Source organism: Cryptomeria japonica, unplaced genomic scaffold (assembly GCF_030272615.1).
Source record: "Cryptomeria japonica unplaced genomic scaffold, Sugi_1.0 HiC_scaffold_22, whole genome shotgun sequence".
Lineage (NCBI taxonomy): Eukaryota > Viridiplantae > Streptophyta > Pinopsida > Cupressales > Cupressaceae > Cryptomeria > Cryptomeria japonica.
The window spans coordinates 1,835,459-1,855,500 of NW_026728844.1; the positions used below are offsets into that span (position 1 = coordinate 1,835,459).

A 20,042-nucleotide genomic window follows, 5' to 3' on the forward strand; every position below is an offset into this window, starting at 1 on the left:
GTGGGAGGGAGCTATAGTTGGCATCTACCGACTAGAATTCCCAACTAAACGGCAACTATAGTTCCCTCCGAGTCCCTTATAATTGTAGGGGCGGGGGGGATGGGTAATTGCCATTGTTCCGGGAGAGCAATAGTTCCTGGGGATTCTAGTGCCGACCACCCACCCTTTCCTAGAATTCCCAACTATAGGGAGGGTGGGAGAGCAATAGTTCCTGGGGATTCTAGTTCATGGTCCCACCCAACTATAAAAGCCTCCGATGCCATAGAATAGTAGGGGCCCACCCCTCATGTTACGTATGGATGCAACACCTTTCTCTCTACAACAGACTCACCCACTATTGCATTAAACAGCGGATAGATAAAACACCAACAGCAGAAGCGGGGGTGGGCTTCCGGGAGGTAGAAGTTGCTGTTCCTGAACGCTGGGTTGCCGCTGCTACCATTCCATTTTGAGCCTACCCCTACTCTGACGGAGGATAGATGGGGCCGGGTTGGGTGGGAACAATAAGTAGCTATGCCCCCATGCCTTCTCTTCTGGGCGGATGTCAAGCAAGCACTCTCCGGGTATGTGCGGTTAGGTGGGCATTCGAGCTTCGTGGGCAACTGAAGAGTTGGGTCCCTCTTCTTCCGCTTATCCCTCTCCCAGTGGTGCCTTAACGCGAGATAGGGAATTGGAATCCATTCTCTTCCAAACAAACCTGCTCACCGCTATTGAATCCCTTTATTCTCCCGGATCCACACGGCTCCAACCAAACCTTGTCTCCACCCATCATTCATTCTTTCGCATCGGGGTCGACTGATGAGAGTAGGATTTGCCACCAAACGATGAGCCGAGAGGAGTAGAAATCCCAGAGAGGCTGTCAGGTCAGCAGGTTCAATGGTATTCCCGAGGTGATGTTTCCCACTTGGCCCCTAATGCAGGGGATGCTAGATCTGATCTAGATAAGTATTTGAATCAATGGGAGTGTCAAAAGCAGAGGACTTAGGAGCGAGAAGGGCAGGCAGTTCTGTTCCGGGAACTGCCGTACATCCAAAAGCGGTTGGGTTCTGAAGGATAGATGACTTGAAAGGATCCAAGTATATTTACGTAATATGATTGGAGGCACTCGACTGCTTCATCGCCACCCCCATAACCAGGAGAAGGGCGGAATGGGGGAGAATAACTGGTTGTCGCTCAGCTCATAAGTATTGGAATCGCTAGCGGTGAAACTGCATCGGGGTGGGTGGGAGGCCCGTCAACCCCCCACCCATCCCCACACACGCAGTCAATGGTATTCCGTTAACAAGAGTTGGCCTGAATTCAACAATCAAATGCGGCACCCCCATTGCCCTACCCCCGTAGGGCTAAAAAGGGCATGTTACGTATAGAATCGAGTGCGGCAGGGGGTGGGAGGAGAGATTCTAGTGGAGGTAGATGAATTGTAGGTTCAGTCGGTTCAATGCCTACTGTATCGGAAAGAATCATACTCGTCGTGGGTTGTGTTAGTGTGGTTCTGGCCAAACCTGCTATCAAAACTGACACGAGTATCATTCCCCTCGTTGTTTTTTGAGTTTTATGATCCTGGCCCGATCATAACACTCAAAAAACAACGATGTCAATTCTCATTGTAGTCTAGCGCAAAGGCATAGAGGACGGAATAGAATAAAACCATGACTCAACACCAACCATCCACTTTATTCCATAGTCGTCGTAAAGCGAACAAAGCCCCTGGGATTATCGAACGTAAATCCGTGCACGAACCTCTGCAAACAGGGTTAAAAGCGGTGGATAGCCTGGTTCCTATAGGCCGTGGTCAGCTAGGCCATCCGGGGCAGCAATAGGAAACGATGCCGTTGTTGGAAACGATGCCGTTGTTCCGCTCCCACCCGGGTGTCAATAGGATTAGTTTACTTATCTTCTGCTCGCTCCTTCGGGACCTAACCAATGTGGATAGTAGTTGCTGAAGTCCATCTGCTTCTTTCTGGAGCTGCATCCAATGCTGTTACCACCTTCCTTCCGGTTGAGCCTCCCTGTTAATCTACTTCGGCTAGAACTTGAACCTGGGCTAGAACTTGAACCTGGGCGAGATCAAGTTACCTGAACTGTTCACCTTCAGGGTGAGATGGGCCTGAACTGAACACCTTCTATTTGTTATTCGATGAGAACCTAACTTGATAGCGGTGATAAACGGATGAAGCTGCCTTCCTTCGGAGTAACCGTCACTGTATTGAACTCCGAGAATACTGAACTGCTCAAACTGCAACTCCCTCCCTCGAAACACCCTTCCTCCACCCACGGTTCCTTCCTCCACCCACGGTAGCTCCTCGTTAATGAAGTAAGCTGTCTGGTTTGGTCTTGCCTCCCACCCCCCCCCCCTCCCTATAGTTGTTTAGGGAGAGCTATCACTCCCTGGGGGTTCAGGCTGGCCCTTCCTTCCGGTTTCACTATCAATAACCTCCCTTCCGGTTTCACTATCGTAATGATCGGGGTGGGCGGAACTAGCTCTGGCTCTGGACAGGAAAGTTCGCCTTCCCTTGACCGGGGGGTGTAGCAATGAAGGGAACTTCTCTGGACAGGAGCTTGGTGGCGAGAAAGTAACCCTACTATAGTCCATCCTGAACCGGCAACCATACAATATTCTAGTCTCTTAACTGAACAATCCAACCGGGAAGCTCTACTCTGTTAGCACCAACCAGCCAGCCAACGTCAGCTCTCTATCCATCCATCCAACTATCCTATCGGTGAATGAAGGCCTTCCGGAGAAACTGGATGTCTTGCCTCTTGCCCCTACACCACCGGTTCAGGCTGGAAACGTTACTCGAGCTACCTTCCCTCCCTCCCATCGATTACTGAATTAACGAGGAGCGATGGTCCTCCGGTTGTCAACTCGTTACTAACTCATTTGGATGGATGAGCATGCTTTATTCTCATCGCGGGTTCTCGCTTGATCCAGTTGCTTTCCCTGGGTAGCTTTCCCTGCCTCCCGGGAGTTCGACGAAAGTCTTCTCCGTCCCGTGTAGCACTCGGCAATAGAACCCACCCCCCAACGGCGAGAAAGGGAATTCATAGGGCCCCGGGAATCTGTTACCATCAAGAGTGGGTGGGGCATCGGTCAGTTCTCACCATCAGATGCAGTTCGGAAGCTTCGATGAACCGGGGGTGAGTATGGAGACTTAAGCTGAAGGGCTAACTAGTCAAGCTGATGGAGGGATGATTACGCTGATGGAGGGATCTGAAGCTGCCTACCATCCAGATGAGTGAACAGTGACCTGAACTGAACACGATTGAACCTTCCCCTTAACTGAACACGATTGAACCGGAGTTAACTACCTGGAGTTCTCACGAGGACACTCCATCGGGGGGCCCACGGTGCGGAGTTGTGGCTATCTAACCTATCTATAGGGAGCAGAGAACTGTCTTGCCTCCAACTCCAGGCTAGCCTTGACCCCCAGGCAAGAATGAAAGCATGCTCGAACCGTTTCTCGATCTCCTCGTTCAGGCCCTAACTTCCTACCTGGTAATGGTGAGGGATGCCAACTATATAGAACTTGGGGGGCGGATAGAAACAAACTAGAATTAGTTAGGGTGGGAGGGCCAAAATCAAATGGATGGAATTGGGAGGGAGGGCCAGTAACTCCAGGGAGTTTGTTTCATTGATAGTCGTCTACTCCCGAGCAAACTAGATAGAAAATCAAATGGATGGGCCATCCCTTGGTCCGGGGAGATCTCGCTAATGAAGGAGATGGGTTAGCATTATTTGTTGTTTTCACCGGACCCTCCGGAAAGAAGAACTAACCGGCTCAAAAAAAAAGGGTTAGGGGAGGAAACTTGACTCCTCGATCGGCCATCCGGGAGTGAATGCAGGGTGGCACCCGGGTGGTCTCTTCTCTTTCTCCTTCTCCCGCCTACACCCCCGGGCCCATGCAACCTCTTTCTCTACCTTCCCACCGGTTGAACTATCCGATAGCTGTTGTGGGGCTGAGGGATCGCGATAGTGGGTCGAGAAACAACCTTGTATTCATTATCAAGTTCTCCAGGTCGGATGTTCGTTTGCCGTGTTGCAGGGTCGGTTGAACTCCTTTCCTCAAAGCAGGGTCGGTTGAACTCCTAATAAATGCTATCTACTCGACCGGTTAGCAGAGAGTTCGAAAGCATGGGCCTTTCTAATAACGGATAACAAGAAAGCAGCTTCTTGCCTGGGGAACTTCCTTTCAACCATCCAGCTTGCCATCCAGAAGTCCTTCCGGTTTCACTAATAAACTAATTACTTCCTTCTCGTTAGGGTAGGGAGACTCCTTTCCTTATGGTGGGAGGGAGTTCGCCGCCCTCAACTAATACTAGTCTTCCTTCCTTCCTAGTAGCGGGAGGGAGTTCAGCCCGGGCCCTACTATTTGAAGGGATCTCGAGCAAGGTAGTTAACTCCACCCATACTGAACGAGGAGCTAGGAAGGTAGTGATTATCCTTCCACACCCCCGGTGGGAGGCTTAAGCTATAGTTCAGAGGAGCGGGAATTGAAAATGCATACCCCCGTTTGAGAAGTTGTCATCGTCCTCACTTACCTACCTAATTGATGGACTACCTCATGGATACCAAGCACGCACCACCTCCTAACCGATGGAGCCCAATGAATCTGGGCGTAACCTTACCGGAAGCTCGTCGGGATGGAAGCTCGAACTACCCGTTGAACAAGGATCTCATTCTTCTCCCTCCCCGGATTGCAGTTATCCTTTCCTTCTCAACGCGTTGGGGATATCCTTCCTTTCTTGTTCACTTTCCCGGGTGCATCTAACTAACTGTGGCTCCTCCCGGTTCAGGTGGGATCAAACGAGCCCAGTCATAACTAATATGGGAAATAGAAAGTGGGAAATTCTAGTCCAACAACTGGATGGATCAACTGCGGCTGGTGGCAAGGATGGTCAGTTAGGCCTTCCGGTTGTCAACTCGTTCAACAATAAAGGTAGGGCTTCCCCTAGACATTCAAAGTCTATAATCTCCTCCCTTGCATGGACTATCAGCCTTCTGGAGATGGGCGAGAACGAACAATCCAATGAGGGGGTGTGGGAAGGAGAAGGAGCGAGCAAACGTTATTAGCTATAGCCGGTTGTCGGCAGGAAAGATGCGAGGGGGTTCAGGCTGGACAAGATAGCCGAGGGGCCAGTATCCGCCTCCCTGCAGAATGAACTGTAGATGGTAACAGCAGAAAACAATTAGTAGTAGGAGCCCCCGAACAATGCCCAAACCGGAGGTGGAGGATGGAGCAGGATGGGAGGCAAGAAACTCTATGTTGGGATGAAAGTCACTTTGGATGACCCGCGGCATCAGAGTCAGTATCATTACCAGGCCGGGGAAAGAACCAAACTAGTTAAGTTATTACCATATATGATAGGACACTTTTGTACTGATTACGCGATAAATAGAATATATTAGCTTAGATTTATTCTCCCATATATGATAGGACACTTTTGTACTGATTACGCGATAAATAGAATATATTAGCTTAGATTTATTCTCCCATATATGATAGGAAAATGTTACTGATTACGCGATAAAGCTTCTATTTATGATAGGATACATTTGTACAGATTACGCTTGTTTAGGATAGGTTACTTTTATAGAAAAAATTTTGAATGATTATGCTAGTTTAGGATAGGTCAATTTTTGACTGATTATTCTATTTTGTTAATGATTCATCGTAGAATTTCCGGATTACGCGATAAAGCTTAGATATATATGATAGCATATAGACTTGAACCTTCAACTGCAGTAGAGTAGCTGCTGGAGCTAGGGCTGGAGATGAAACTGAGACTGCAACTGGAGCTGGAACAGCAGCTGTTGATAACCCTTTCTGGTAAATAATTGGCAATAGTTTCGAAACGTGTGATGTGCAGATTCGCTGGTAAATAATTGGCAATAGTTTTAAGACGTGTGAGGTGCAGAATCCTTTTCTAGCCATTGCAAAATCTCACCATTCATTCCCGGCACTAATTTGGGGCTTTTGGGGGAGGGAAGCAGGGAACGAAGGAAACGAAGAACGAGGGATGGAAACAAGCAGGGAAGGATGCACAACCACCAATACTCATCTTACCTACCCAACCTTACCTACCTTAACACCACCTACACTTACACCTACACTTACACCTACACTTGCACCTACACAACTATTTATATTACAGCAACTCAAAACTCACCGCTACCAGACTCAATCTATTAGACTTAGCACGCACGAGTTCTCGAATCACCTGAACCGGGCTCCCTGATCCTTCACCCCCAGGCAAGAGAGATAGCTCCAGCTACCGCTCCTACCTATGGAGCAGTGAGGGATGGATGGCCTAATTAACGAGTTGAGGATGTGAGCCCTGCCTGCCCTTGCGTTCCTGGAAAACTTTCTCAATAAAGTCCAGTGAACCGCCATAGAATTGTAGGGATGCAAAGAAAGAACTATCTATTCTCGGCCCAGGCATAGCCCATCCTTCAGCATTTGACCGGTTGGCGAGACGGTTATAACTTCCCCTCCCTCCTTTGCTCCGGCGCTAGACCCTGCTGGATAACTAGTTAGGATGGCAAGTTAGGATAGCATGGCCCTTAGAATAGTAGGGGCCTACCTTGGCAATTCTCTATCGAAGGTGGAGGCTGTAAGGAGGATGCTCGGACCAGAGAACTCTCTTTCTAGAGAACTATCTTTCTATCTGGGCCATCGTAGACTAGTTAACTCCCGGTTCAATCAGCAGGCTGAGATAGCAGGAAGGAAGTAGCTAATACAGGGAGTTCAACCGGAAGGAAGGAAGCTAAACAAATGCTTTCACTCAGCTTACCTGAACTGAACACGGAAAACTATAGCTAACCAGACAGCTAATTTAAAGCATGGCCCTCTTCTTCGGCATCTGCATTAGGGAGTTATAGCCTTGACTGGAGGGACCTAACTAATATTCTTTGTGAGAATGCCCAGTTGGCTTCTCTGCTCGGTGGGGAATCAACACTGCTCTGCTAACCGGAAGGTTGGAAGGATGGGAGCCCCACCGGACGAGGTTGGGAGGCAGGTCGTGCAGGGTGGGATGGGAACGGATTTGGATCATAACGAGAGGGGGGCGAAACAAGGCAGTCATCGGTCATAGAATATTTTCTTTCTCGAGAACCTTTCTGAACTCCCCTTCATTGGCCTGCCTAACATTCTTTCTTTCCTGTCCCCTGCTATGAGAAGTTGGATTGTTCTCCCTCGTGAGAAAGGGGGTGGGGGATGGAGCCTAACGAGCCTGGACTAGCTCTTATTTCAACTATACTAAGGAGGGCAACCGGCGGAAGGAAGCGGGTGAACGGATCCCCGGATGGCCCTACTATTCTAATGGGCAGGATGGACGGCTGGATGGATGGTTGAAAGAAAGAAAGGGCTGGAACTATAATCGTTCAACCGCCCTACTATTAGATTATTCCCGCCCAATTCTATGCCTACAATTCTATAGGGTTAACAATTCGGTTACTTAATGGCATCAGCCCGCTACAATAAGCAACGATAGAGAAGTTGGATTGTTCGAGCTACCCGGTGGTGGCTGGATGGAACCATGCATCCGGGGTCCTCCGGTTCTATCCGGAAGGTCTAATCGGCGTTCGAAAAAGCCTTCATATGAACACCCTCGGTTGCCCATCTATTCGAGCATCAATAGCGGTAGTGAGATTGTTCTCGGTAGTTAGATCCCGGTAGTTGCTCCCCCGGCCCTACTGGGGATTAGTTAGACCCGTCCTTCACCTCCGGTGAGGCACTATCCTTAACCCCCAGGTAGTTAATTGTCTCCCTGCCTCCTTGATCTCCCTGCCTCGTTGATCTGGGGGTGAAGGATGGAGCCCTACTATTCGCCCCTACAATTCTATGGGTAGATCCGATCATAAATCAACTGGACAGGTGGCTATGAAGACCAGGAGAGGGTTACGGAGTGGGGGGATATTCCAGCATGGGATTGGCTACTTTACCCCCCCACCCATCCCCACACACGAGGATAGGGGGGAATCCGATACGAAAACCTCATGCACGAGAAAGAGATGTTACAGAATAGCTTCATGGCAGACGAGGCTTGAACCGATGATTCAAGGGTTTTGGGGGTCGCGGTCTGCATTGGGATGAAATGACTCGACCGTTAGGGCTTTAGCTCTGAACTGATAGGTTCAGGGAGAGGGATTCAGAGAAACACTCGACCAACGCCTTCGATCGTGTAGCCGGAAAGAGATAAAGTGGTTGGGGGGCCAACGGGGAAGCAGGGTGGGCCCCTACTATTCGCTTGACTGGGGTAGTTCTAATTAATCAGCGCAGGGAATAAGCCAATAGAACCCCCCACAATAACAACTAATCTACCTCCCCGTAGGGGCCTTTAGAATAGTAGGGGCCCTCCCAGGGTTGGGATGGGAGATATAATTGAACACCCGGAAGATAAAGTAGGTGGGGGGGCCCCTACGATAATATACCTCCCGGGGGGCGGCTGGTAGTGGTGGGTGGGAGGCTATAGAAAAACGGGGTGGGTGGGCCCCTACTATTCTATGGGGAACGGGTGGGTGGGAATTCAATTCTAGGAAAGGGTGTTCATGTGGAAGATAAAGGCGGCAATCCGGGGTTCCTATGGTTCATGGGGAATTAAAGGTGAAGTGCTCAAATAATCCGCTTTTATTAAAAACCACCAGTTCTGCTTATCAAGAGAGCGTAAATTGTCGACAACAGATTCTATACCGAACACAGGACATAAGCCGAAGTGCACCACCTACCCAACATCACTCAACAACTGCCCGAACAGCAGGAACGAAGTGCACCACCAAGTCAAGTACGCGGGCATGTTACGTACAGATGATCAGAGGGAACGGGCCCTTATATCCGCCCGGGCCAGTCTTCTTCGTCGGTTATATACGTCACATATCAGAGGATAGATACTCTACAAGATCCGGGGGGTTTGTGGAGAAGGGCCGCTTCAACTTGACCGAACCCCCGGACATCGGTATTGCGAAGGGAACAATCCATTTCTTCATCGATCTCTCTCCCATGACGACTAGGAACAAACAAATAAGAAATTCCACTTCGAGGGCATAGTACGCGCTTTACCTTGACCCTGACCTCTACCTCTACTATTCATGATTCCAGCCGGGAGGACCGCGGAAGGAGTCAATAATGTCACATTTAGTACTAGGAACTAGATTAGTTCCCAGTGGACAAGTAAGAATCGCCCCAACCGAAATTTTTGGAATTGGACCCAAAGAAGCCACTCAGGTTCGTTATCGATTGGGTCTCAGTGAGAACATAAGGGTGAATGAGTCGACTAAGTATCAGATCGACCGACTTGAACAAATAATAGGTCGAGGCCGAGATTATGTTGTTCGTTGGGAATTGGCGAAGGTCAAACGAGCAGACATCGAACGATTAATTCCTATTTCTCGTCATCGCGGAATTCGTCATAAAGATGGATTGCCCTTACGCGGTCAACGAACTCATACTAATGCTAGGACTTGCCGCGCCGCAAGAAATCGTAGCCGATCGAGCGTATAAATGCACCCCCGGCCCCCCGTCACTTTCCACCCACCCTGCATGGCTTATTCTAGCTGAACATAGCGGGCTTATTAATTGACTGATTAATGGCAGTGGGGGGTTATACTAGCGAGCTGATTCCTTTAGAATAGTAGGGGCCCTACGGGCCCTTAGAATAGTAGGGCCCACTTCGAGTCTTGACTGCAGTCCCAGCCCCCTACAATTCTATGGGGGCATAACCGGGCGAGTTAATTAATCAGCTCGCTAGCCCTTTAGAATAGTAGGGGCCCAGTCAATTAATTAACCTGCTAGCCCTTTAGAATAGTAGGGGGCTTGATTGAAACCCCCAGTCAATTAATGGACGCCTGCTAGAGTGACGGGGCTGGGGGCTCCTCGAATTAACCCCCCCCCTACAATTCTATGGGCCCTGCTAGATTAATAAAGAGGGCTGCTCTCGCCCTACAATTCTATGGGGGCCCCCGGCAAGGGCTAGCAGGCGTACATTAATGGCAGAGGGTCTCGCCCTACAATTCTATGGGGGGCGCCCCTACTATGTCGCCCTTTTTCATATTATTCTAGCAGGCGTACATTAATGCCGAGGTAGCTCGATTGTAGGGGGCTAGAGTAACAATTCTAGTTGGTGGGAAGGGCTCGCTCGATAGTTGTCCTCGGAGAGGTTGTGAGAAATTGTCCTCCTTTAGTACACATGACGACTATTCATACCTCAATAACCGAACCCCTCGAGAATAGGTCTCGTTCTTCGGGTCGACATCGTTTCATGCATGATCACCCCTTAGTGAATAGGAAATCGGAAACGTACATTGCTATTCTAGCGGAAATACCCGGAATGATCATACCACTTCCACCAGGAGTAGCCTTCTCAGTGTCAGCCGAACGTAAAGTAATGGCTTTCGTGCAACGTCGAAAGGGTCCCAATGTAGTTGGATCGTTCGGATTGTTACAACCTCTAGCAGATGGTTCGAAATCAGCTATAAAAGAACCTATTCCACCAAGTAGTGCCAATTTCTCTCTCTCTAGACTGGCTCCAGTGGTGACATCTATGCTCAGTTCGGTTGCCCGGGCCGTTGTACCTTTTGATTATGGTATGGTATCGTCAGATCCGGACATAGGTATACTTCATCTGTCTGCAATATCCTCGCTAGGTGTTTATGGAATTATCATAGCAGGTTGGTCTAGTAATTAGGGGGCGGCCGTTCGGTCGCCTATGATACTAGGGCCGATGGGTCAAAAATTGGTTCGTGCCGCAGGTGCTGAACGATCTACTCTACACAGGTGTGGGCCGCGAAACGTCGACTAGCGGAATATGGATTCTGGATCGACTTCTCTAATGACGCTTCATCTATCACACGAGTCTGCTGCAAATCCGGTAAGATGAAGAGCCGCAAAAGTATGATACCCTGGAAGGCACGAAAAGTTGGACGTATGGAGCGACGGAACGATCCAATTCTCATCACTCGACCCCCCACCCCCTACCCCCTACCCCCTACCCCTACCCCTATCTTGAGAGGCGGAGGCGGCCTAAGTAGGGGGGGGGGTGAGGGCCACTATCCACCCTATCCATAGTAGGGGGCACCCCCCACCTCTCTAGAATAGCTCTAGATAGGGCGATAGGGAGAGGGCCCCGGGGGCACTCGGCCGGTCGGGGAACTCGACTGACTTTAGGAAGTCTCGACTGTTCTCCGGGATGGGTGGGGGGATCTAGATAGGCCTCAATCTCACAGCGGAGAGGTTTAGTGCATGAATGCCCCGCAGCAGAACCGCCGGGCGCTGTCTCCGTTCCTTACCCATAAACATCATGGTGAACCTCTCCTTGCGATCGGGATGAGGTAGGTGCCTCCCAGCCGGCGGATCGAATCGGAGTTTCCTCGGGTGGCCACCGACCTACAGCGATCCCCAAACTCCCGTGCTTGGTGGAGAAGAAGCGAACAAAGTGCTGCCTCCTTCCTCTGCCGATGAAAAGCGGACTGGGATTGCTCGCCAGCTGGGTCAGATCGGAGCAACATTGTAAACGGATTACCCATCTTCTTCCCATTGGGGACAAGGGACGGAACGACCTCTCGATCCGATCTATTCACTGCAGCCCAGGACTGCGTTCCCGTCTTGTCGCGTGTGTTCATCCGCGTATGGATATGGATGAATAGGGGCGGACATTGTCTGGGCCAAGAGCCATAGCGAGTTGCTGTTCCCGTTTCCATGGGATCGATCCAGTTGTTGATACCGGCAAGACCCAGCCAGATGATGTATGCTGGTTGGTAGTGGGAGGACTTTAAGTACCCGGAGCGCTGCCCTACGTGCCTATATATGGGTCCAATCATTTTGTTCCCTGCTCTTTATCAGCAGCGGGAAAGGAGTCTATCTATCTGCCTAGCTCAGGTGGAATTTCCCCGACGCAATCCACAACCGGACTCGGGGGAGGAGTCCGACGACTCAGCAGCAGTGCGGAATGGAGTTTCTCGATGAACCGGTGGATCTTCGGAATCTAGAGTTCCGGGGGAAGGGGGCGATACATACCAAAAGGCAGTACAGTGAGCGACGGACAGCGGGGTGGGGCTGGGGTGGGTGGGTGGTAGAAGTCTGCAGGGTGATAATTGCCGGAATAAGTAGTTGTCGAGCAAGTAATCAATTGACCGGTTGACTGCTGGGATGAAGGAATCTCTGGGATCTTGGATTCTCGGGATCAGGGGAGAAGGAATCAATGGTATGAAGAGATAAAGCTTGGGATTGGGATCTCGGAATCAGGGAATCGGGAAGGAATCTTGGACTCTCTATCAGGGAATCGGATCTATGACTTGGGATCTCGGAATCGAGTGGGCTTGGCTCGGAATCTCTGAAATCGGGCTCGGGATCCCGGAGGAATTCTAGCGGGTGGATAGGCGGCCAGGGAATCAAGGAATCGGGGAAGTGCCCCCTGGGGCCGGGGGAGAAGATTCGTCGGAATAGCTCGCTGCCGTTATCCTATATCCACCCACCCTCCCCCATTACCACCCAGAATAATGGCAGTGTTCATGGGGAATTATAGCACCCTTAGAATAGTAGGGGCCTCCCACTCCATAGAATTTGAGGGAATCAGTTCATGCGAGCCCCCTACAATAATCTACCTCCCCCCTACTATGTCGCCCTTTTTCATATTATTCTAGCAGGCGTACATTAATTACCCCCCCTATTCTAGCAAGCTAATTAATAAAGAGGGTTATTCAATAATCTACCTCCCCCCGGTTATGCCCCCGGGCGGGGGCCCTTGAGAATAGTAGGGGGCTAGCCCTTGAGAATAGTAGGGGCTAGCTAGCCCTTCAAATAGTAGGGGTGGGTGGTGGGGATATAGATAGTTCCGGGGATTCTAGTTGATTGGGCATGATTGGGAAAAGCCGCTGTTATCCGGCTACACACCCCAATAATCGGCTATCTGCTTTCCGGTATGAAATTTTCTACTCGTGTGGATCGGCCGGAGAGGGGAGATAGTGAGCTGATGGTTTAGAATGAAGGTTTTGTTTCGCTGCGTTCGCTTAATGCTCGGTTAAGCCCTATCTATAGACAGTAGGGGCCCCACTACCATTATAAAGGTAGGGGTAGGGCGAGCTTTCAATTCTATGCGAGGGAGAGGTTAGATACTTCGTGATTCTCTTTTCTCGCCGGGCCCCTACTATTCGTCAGGTAGGCAGCAAAGCCCAAAAAGTCCCCCTGCTCTTTTCAGGGGTGTCAGATCCGTCTTCTCCAGGCACTGAGCTCCTATGATCTGAGACCCCTTACCCCGGGCGCCATCGCCTTTCTTAACCATCGCGGCGGCACTACGCTACTGAAGCAAAGCAGCGCTCTGGGTGCTCTCTATCTAGAATCGCCTTTCATCTCGAGAGTCGCTGGGTGGCTTTTGAGAGTCGTGATTTTGAGTGATTAACCGGCTCTAACTATCCATCCGCTGCCCCAACGCCCTACTATTTGAAGGGTCCGCCTCTGCTCCCGGTGGTAATGCTACTGGAAGATATGAAAATGCTGAATGCTGTTATGGGTGCTCCGGTGATCGATGACCCGCGAAATCGATTCCGATATAGCTGGCGCCGTCCCCGTTCCCACTCCATTCAATTTGACCCGGCCCTTCAAATAGTAGGGGTTCTGGGAATTCTAGTTGCCGTAGGCAGGCACTAATAGATAGCATGGATTCCACAGACCAGTAGGTACAGAAAACCATGGGCTTTAGGGAGGGGTGCCCGGGAGGGATGGGAATAGTAACTCCGAATTCCGATCTATATACGGCTTCGAATTCGGGCACACACACACCGGCCCCTGCCCCTACCATTCTATAGGGAAGAGCGGTGATTCGCATAGGTCGGGTCCATGCCGCCAACATCTTGAAACTCCTCTATATCTCCATTTTTTTGCATTTCACACTTCCGGTAGGTTGTGGACTGCCTGTGGAATGTGGTTGATGGGTGTTAGAGACTGAAGGTGGGTGAGTGTAATCCTGCTCCCTCTTCACTTGGTTGGGCCTTTAGGTAAGGTGAGCTTCGACAAGACAATAGTGAGAATGGTGGATTGGTGGCTATGTGGTTAAGGGAGTGTAGAGAAAAAGGGTAGTGTGGGTTGTTGGTGCACTCGGTTGGGCCGGAAGGCCCCCTTCCGCATCTATAGTTATTCTGGGTGGGGGGGCCCCTACTATTCTATGGTAGCGCATCTATAGTTGCCCGGAGAGGCGATCCCATGTGGTTAAGCCGGTGGCGAACTAAACTATAGTCGGGAGAGTCGGATAGGAGGGCCCTACCGCTACTATAGTTGGGTGGTTAGATTATATAGCGCGATTAGAATAGCAGCGATTATATACGTTACAACCTATTGGCCTCTCCACTCGGATAAGAAAGATACAGTCTTGAAAGCTAACTAGAAAGAAAAGAACACATATTAGATAGAACTATAATTAGAAGGACGGGCGACATTCTAAAAAAGAATCTACATATTACCCGGGGCCCCCAGATTGCCAGTATCAAATTAGCTAGATGTTGTGGATAATCTATAACTGGAAAAGGAGTCTGGAAGAAGTTACTGCCTCCCTTATTCAATCAGTTACTGCGAAAAGGGCCTACTATTAAGTTTCCCATCCCAGTTTGACCGAACGCAGTTTTCCCGTTTCAATCGCCCTATAGATAGTAGGGGTTAATACGTATCTAATAGAATAGGCCGGGAGGCCCCATCTATGTCCCCCCACCCCATTAGAATAGTAGGGCCCTGCTAGATTAATAAAGCACCTTCAACTAATATACCTCCACCCCATCGCCCCCCCCCTATTCCCTGCGCTGATTAATTAAGAGGTATCTCGATTGTAGGGCTCCCGATGAACCATCCCGGGAACTACCGGAGGCCCCTATAATTCCCTCCCACGTCAATTAATCAGCCTGCTAGAGTAAGCCCCCTTATTAATCAGCCCCCATAGAACCATAGAAGTTCTAGGGGGGGCCCTTACAATAATCTGAAAGGGGGCCCGTAGGGGGTAGGGGGTAGGGGTTGGCATGTTACGTATAGAATAGAGAATAATCTAAAAAAGGCGAATAGTAGGGCTATCTTTCTATCCCTAAGAAGTTGAGAGTTACTTTATCGGTTAGTTAGTTATAAGGAAGGGCAAAACAAGGAAGGGAAGTGCCTACAATTCTATGGCAAAACAGGGGATTCGATCCAGCCTTTAAGGCTACCTTGTGCGGCCATGTTATACCCCGATGCTAGCCCTCCGCGGGACATATGGCCGCGAGCGGTCTGTCTTCGGCCCCCTACTATTCGGCTGGGGAGCGGGGGGCGGAACTATTGCTGACGTTTTCCACCCGCCCCTTCAAATAGTAGGGGCCCCTTAGAATACCTCATCATAGTCCTCTTGGTTGCTGGGGGGGGGGAGGGAGCACACACACACACACATCGGCTGGGGGAGATCAATATTCTAGGGGGGGATTCATTAGAATGAGGAAGAATGGTGGGGGGCCCGCCCCCCGGCATATAAACTATCAGCGCGAAAACCATAAGTGGGAATGGGGGGCCCGGGAGGGAATTCTAGAGTGACAATCTGGACTGATACCATTAGTGGGCCCCTACTATTCGGCTGGGGAGCGGGGGGCCCCTACCCCCTACTATTGAAAGGGCATTGATCGGAGGAATCCTGGGGGACGGCCCTACTATTGCTGGATAGCTTTCCAATAACAACTATGATGGGGCGGCTATAACTGGACGGCTGGATGAGCTAATACACCCTCGGATGGCTGGCCTTCACAGATTCTATACTACCCGGATTAAGGGCTCACTATCGGTCGGATAGTTTGTTGCGGGGTTCCGAGGTTCGCTCACAGTTACTGATGGAGAGTCGAACTCCAACCGGGGGTGTGGTAGGACACAATCCAATGAAGCCGGGTAACCGTTAGGTCCCTCGGTCCAGCTTGCCTTCCATCCAGTTCTATTATTCGCCTTCCGACACTATACTTTCTATTCGGTTACCTTCCTTCCGAAAGTAGGAGCCCAACTCCCAGGCCGAACAATCCTTCCTCGCTATAAGGGCAATCCAATGAGGGGGTGTGGGTAGGAAAGGCCTACGGTGAATGAAGCCCCCGGTTTGCTCTCCAGTCAAGCTGGGGGAGATCTCGCTGGTCCTCCTCTATCTAGGGCCGGATGGATAAAAAGCATTACTCCGGCCAGGCCCTTGAGAATGTATGATTTTGTTTGCAGGGCGGCTAACTCCCTGATGATTAGTTATCACTTATGAGGGCTATGTTGAATAGAGGCTATACCTGCTCCTCCCACTCTTGTTAGTTGAGGTCCCTATCACGTAGAGAAGCCAGTTCGGTTGTTGACCGGATAGCCACCTTGTCCCCCTTTATTTATTCCGTCCTTTCTTTCTTCATTCCCACCTTTCCTTGACCAACCCAAAGAGGGGGTGAAGGCTCCATCCGGTAGCAGGCCCTTTAGAATGTTAGGCAACTCCCTTCCTCCTACAGTAGAATTTCAGGAACCTCCGTTTCGGTGGGAGGCCCAGAGATAGTTTCATCACCCAATTCATTCCCGTGTTCACTTCTGGGCACCTTCCGGTTGAACTAGATTAGTTGAACTCCCCTCTTCCCCTCCCCACTGAGGGATGGAGCAGGAAGTCGGATGAAAGTAACTTTGGATGGTCCGACTAGTTGGACTGAAAATGAAAGCATGCTCGAACCGGGACTTCCATGAAAGCATGCTCGGCTTGTCCTCCCATCCGTCCCATCCGAAAGCTTGAATAGCTATCTTACCTTCTACACCAGGACCGGTTTCACTAGTTGAATTGAACAACTATAGGAGGGGAATTCGGGAGTTCGACGAAAGTCTCCCTCCATCGGGCCATCCTTTTTCACCCGGGACCCCAGGGCAACGTCGATTTAGGGCCACTGGTTCTCTTTCCAAAAGCTGGAGGTGCTGCTGGCCCTACAATTCTATGGGGCTGGACTTCCGGAAAGAACAATCGATCTCGGAGTAAAGAAAGATAAACTCTATTTCCTTCTCTCCCACCGGGTCCTCGTCTTCAGGCTCTATTGCCTCCCACCGCGCCACCGGGCCACCCTTTATCACCGTGGGACCCCCTGTGGGCTGGATAAACTACTATCCCTGTGGGCTGGAGAAACTACTATCTGATGGATCAACCTTCCGGCCAATCAAAAACAAGGATGGTCCAGCGAGCAGTCAAAAACTATTTCGTTTGCCGGGTCTCCTTTCCGTGTTGCAGGGTTTAACTCCTTTCCTTTTACCCGGGGGTGTAGTTTACTGTATTCCACTCCGGGGGTGAAGGGTAGGGACCACCGGTCGAACTATCCCGCCGAGTGAGGTTGAACTATCCCTCGTTTCTCAACAATCAATCCCCGTAGGGCCTTCCGGACGACCTTCCTTCCTTTTATCGCCGGTTCTCGCTCAAAAACTCTTTCGTTTGGATGCTCGGACCGTGGCCAGAGGGTGTAACCGGGGCTCCCTGATCCTTCACCTCCGGTTGGCATCCTTCACCCCCGCACCTTTCTCGAATGAAAGCATGCTCGCTGATTGACCAACAATAAAGTTAGGGAGGGCTGATTGAACCTTCCGGGAGGGCCTGGAGTTATCACAAGGACAAGACAACTCCTGGCTATTGCTTATCCTACTCTATCGGGAGGGCAAGGACCATTCATTATACTACTGTTACCATCCTCCTCTTCCCATGCGAAATGAAGGTAGGCTTCGGCCTGGGGAGGGGATTTTATTGGACTCGAACCGGGGGTGCTCCATCGGGGTTAACTGCTTTCTTTCTCATTGAACTCTTCACTAACCTACCTTCTTTCCGGATAATAGAAAGTGAGTTCTTCGGATGCAGCTGGAAACCCCGTGAGCGAGAACAGAAGCCCTCCCTACTGTCAACTATACTAGTCGGGGTGGGTCAATCCATCCCAACCACATTACTCCTCGATCGGCCATCCGGGGGTGAGGACAGGTAATGGGATACACCGGATATAGAAGCATTGTCGAGTTAGGACAGGATGGAAGTGAAGGATGGACAGTGGCCCTATCAATTCTATGGCAGCTCGGAGGCCAAATTAGTTATCTAGCTCAGGAAGGTAGGTAGTAGCAAATTAGTCCTTCATTTTATTAGTTAGTAGGAAGGTAATATAGTTAGCCCTGCATGCAGGGTGGTTCTATTGCCACCCACCAATTATAGGGTATAGCCGTTGTAGGGGCAACTATAGATAGGACGGGGAAGCAGGGTGGCTAGCCTAACAAATATATCCTCCGCCATAGAATAGTAGGGCCCACAACTAACTAGTTTAGGCATGTTACGTAGATAATCTGGCCGGTGAACTAAGAATTATAGGGCTCGATTATCTACGTAACATGGCCATCCTTCACTCCACGGAACTACTGTTCCCAACCCAACCCTGGCAATAGGGCCGGCCATCCTATTGAACCGTGGGTGAAGGACAACTATAGTTAGTTCCCACCCACCCGTACGCCTGCTAGAGTACGGAAGGGGGGAACTCTAGTAGTTAACTAGCCCAACTACCTGCTAGTCCTCCCATTACCGGGGGCCCTTTTCCCTCCCATTAACAGGGGCCCCCTCCCTACTTACTCTCCCCACCCTAAGGAATATGACGGCCGGTGGCGAAGCCCAGGCTCTATAGTCCCTCCCACCCGGTGGGTGGTGGCGAGGGTAGGGTGGTTGCGGATGAGATCGATCCTTGACACTTAGATACGGATCCGGGTGGGTGCCATCTAAAACGTCGATCAAAAGTCCCGGCTGAACTATAGATCCCCAGGAACAACTATAGTAGTTCTTCCCACCCACTCGATAGTTGAGGTATCTCGAATTGGGAACTATAGTTGAGTTGGGCCCCTCAAATTGAGGTAGATTAGACTAGAACTCCCACCCTGCATGCAGGGTGGGGAGGGGATTCTAGTTGCCGGTTGCCGGTTGCCGGTTGCCGGTTGCTAATAGAGTTTAGTTTAGTTTAGTTTTATCGCAGGTAGTCGGTAGATTATTAAAGCCCAACGGGAGGAAAGAAAGAACGGTCCTCGCCTTGGCCATGTTACGTATATAATCTGGCCGGTGAACTAAGAATTATAGGGCTCGATTATCTACGTAACATGGGTGGGTGGGCCCCTACTATTCTATGGTGGAGGGCGCCCTACAACTTCTCTATAGGGGGGGTAAAGGGGGGGGGGGGGGTGGCTAGCCTAACAAATATATCCGGGTGGGTGGCGAGAAAGGCACTTGGCTATCGATAAAGGCTCCCTTCCTTCCTGCTGATTGAACCGGGAGCTTCATTCCCATCCTCTAGTTGAGGGAGAGCATCCTCCATCATAGTTCTGTTCTCCCTGATGCCGGGGAATTACCCATCCTCTAAATACTCCCTGATGCCGGGCTGCTTCTGGAGCTGCGCCTGGAAGGAACCGTGCAGGGGTGCCCTTTTTTTCTATAATTCAGGTAACTCGAGCGATCGGCAACCGGGCAAACCAACCCCACTAAGGCTTATGGTCGGTGCCGAAGGCACGCCTATGCAGGGTGGGAGGCAATAAAATTCGGGGGGGGTGGGAGGTAGGCCTTAGGACAGGTTACTTACTAGCTCTACCTTTCTCGAGAAAGTTGAATATTGTATTTCCAGAATTCAATTCTAGTTGAGGCATCTCCTTCCTCCCTGGGGTTGGGAGCTAAGACAATGATGGATAACTATAGTTCCTTGCCCGTCGAATATCATCCGGCAGGTTATGGCTTTTCACCGGGGACCCTCAAATTATATGGCTCTGGTCCGAGCATCAATCCAATATAGTTTAGTTGGCTAAACAGCCAGGGAAGGGCAGGAGTAGGCCCTCCAGCTGAGTAGAAAACGCTAACATTCTTTGGCCTTCCGGAACTAATAAACAAGGAGATCCCAGGGGCCCTAAACTTCTATAGGCGCCCTACTATTCTATGGGGTCGCCCATGTCAATAACGAGGTTGGTGTATGTCAATAACGAGGGAGGTTCCAACGAACTGCCGGAGGAGATGCCTCAACTAGAACAACTAGAATTCTCGTGTAGGAATCCAGCCGCTATCGA

At 50.5% G+C, this 20,042-nt stretch overlaps 2 protein-coding genes across 2 annotated transcripts; both read left to right on the forward strand.

Annotated features, from left to right (window-relative positions):
* The first annotated feature begins 9,122 nt into the window (after positions 1-9,122).
* On the forward strand, positions 9,123-9,497 carry LOC131057904 (small ribosomal subunit protein uS13m-like). The gene has a single exon (XM_057992031.1). It carries the CDS (start codon positions 9,123-9,125, stop codon positions 9,495-9,497), a length of 375 nt encoding a protein of 124 aa, XP_057848014.1.
* Positions 9,498-9,534: 37 nt separating this feature from the next.
* On the forward strand, positions 9,535-12,022 carry LOC131057905 (NADH-ubiquinone oxidoreductase chain 1). The gene has a single exon (XM_057992032.2). The coding sequence runs from the start codon at positions 10,183-10,185 to the stop codon at positions 10,678-10,680; it is 498 nt and encodes a 165-aa protein (XP_057848015.1). The 5' UTR covers positions 9,535-10,182; the 3' UTR covers positions 10,681-12,022.
* Positions 12,023-20,042: the final 8,020 nt, after the last annotated feature.

Bases quoted from the DNA above. Each gene is read 5' to 3' on its own strand.
- LOC131057905 (XM_057992032.2), top strand. From the start codon at position 10,183: ATGACGACTATTCATACCTCAATAACCGAACCCCTCGAGAATAGGTCT.
- LOC131057904 (XM_057992031.1), top strand. From the start codon at position 9,123: ATGTCACATTTAGTACTAGGAACTAGATTAGTTCCCAGTGGACAAGTA.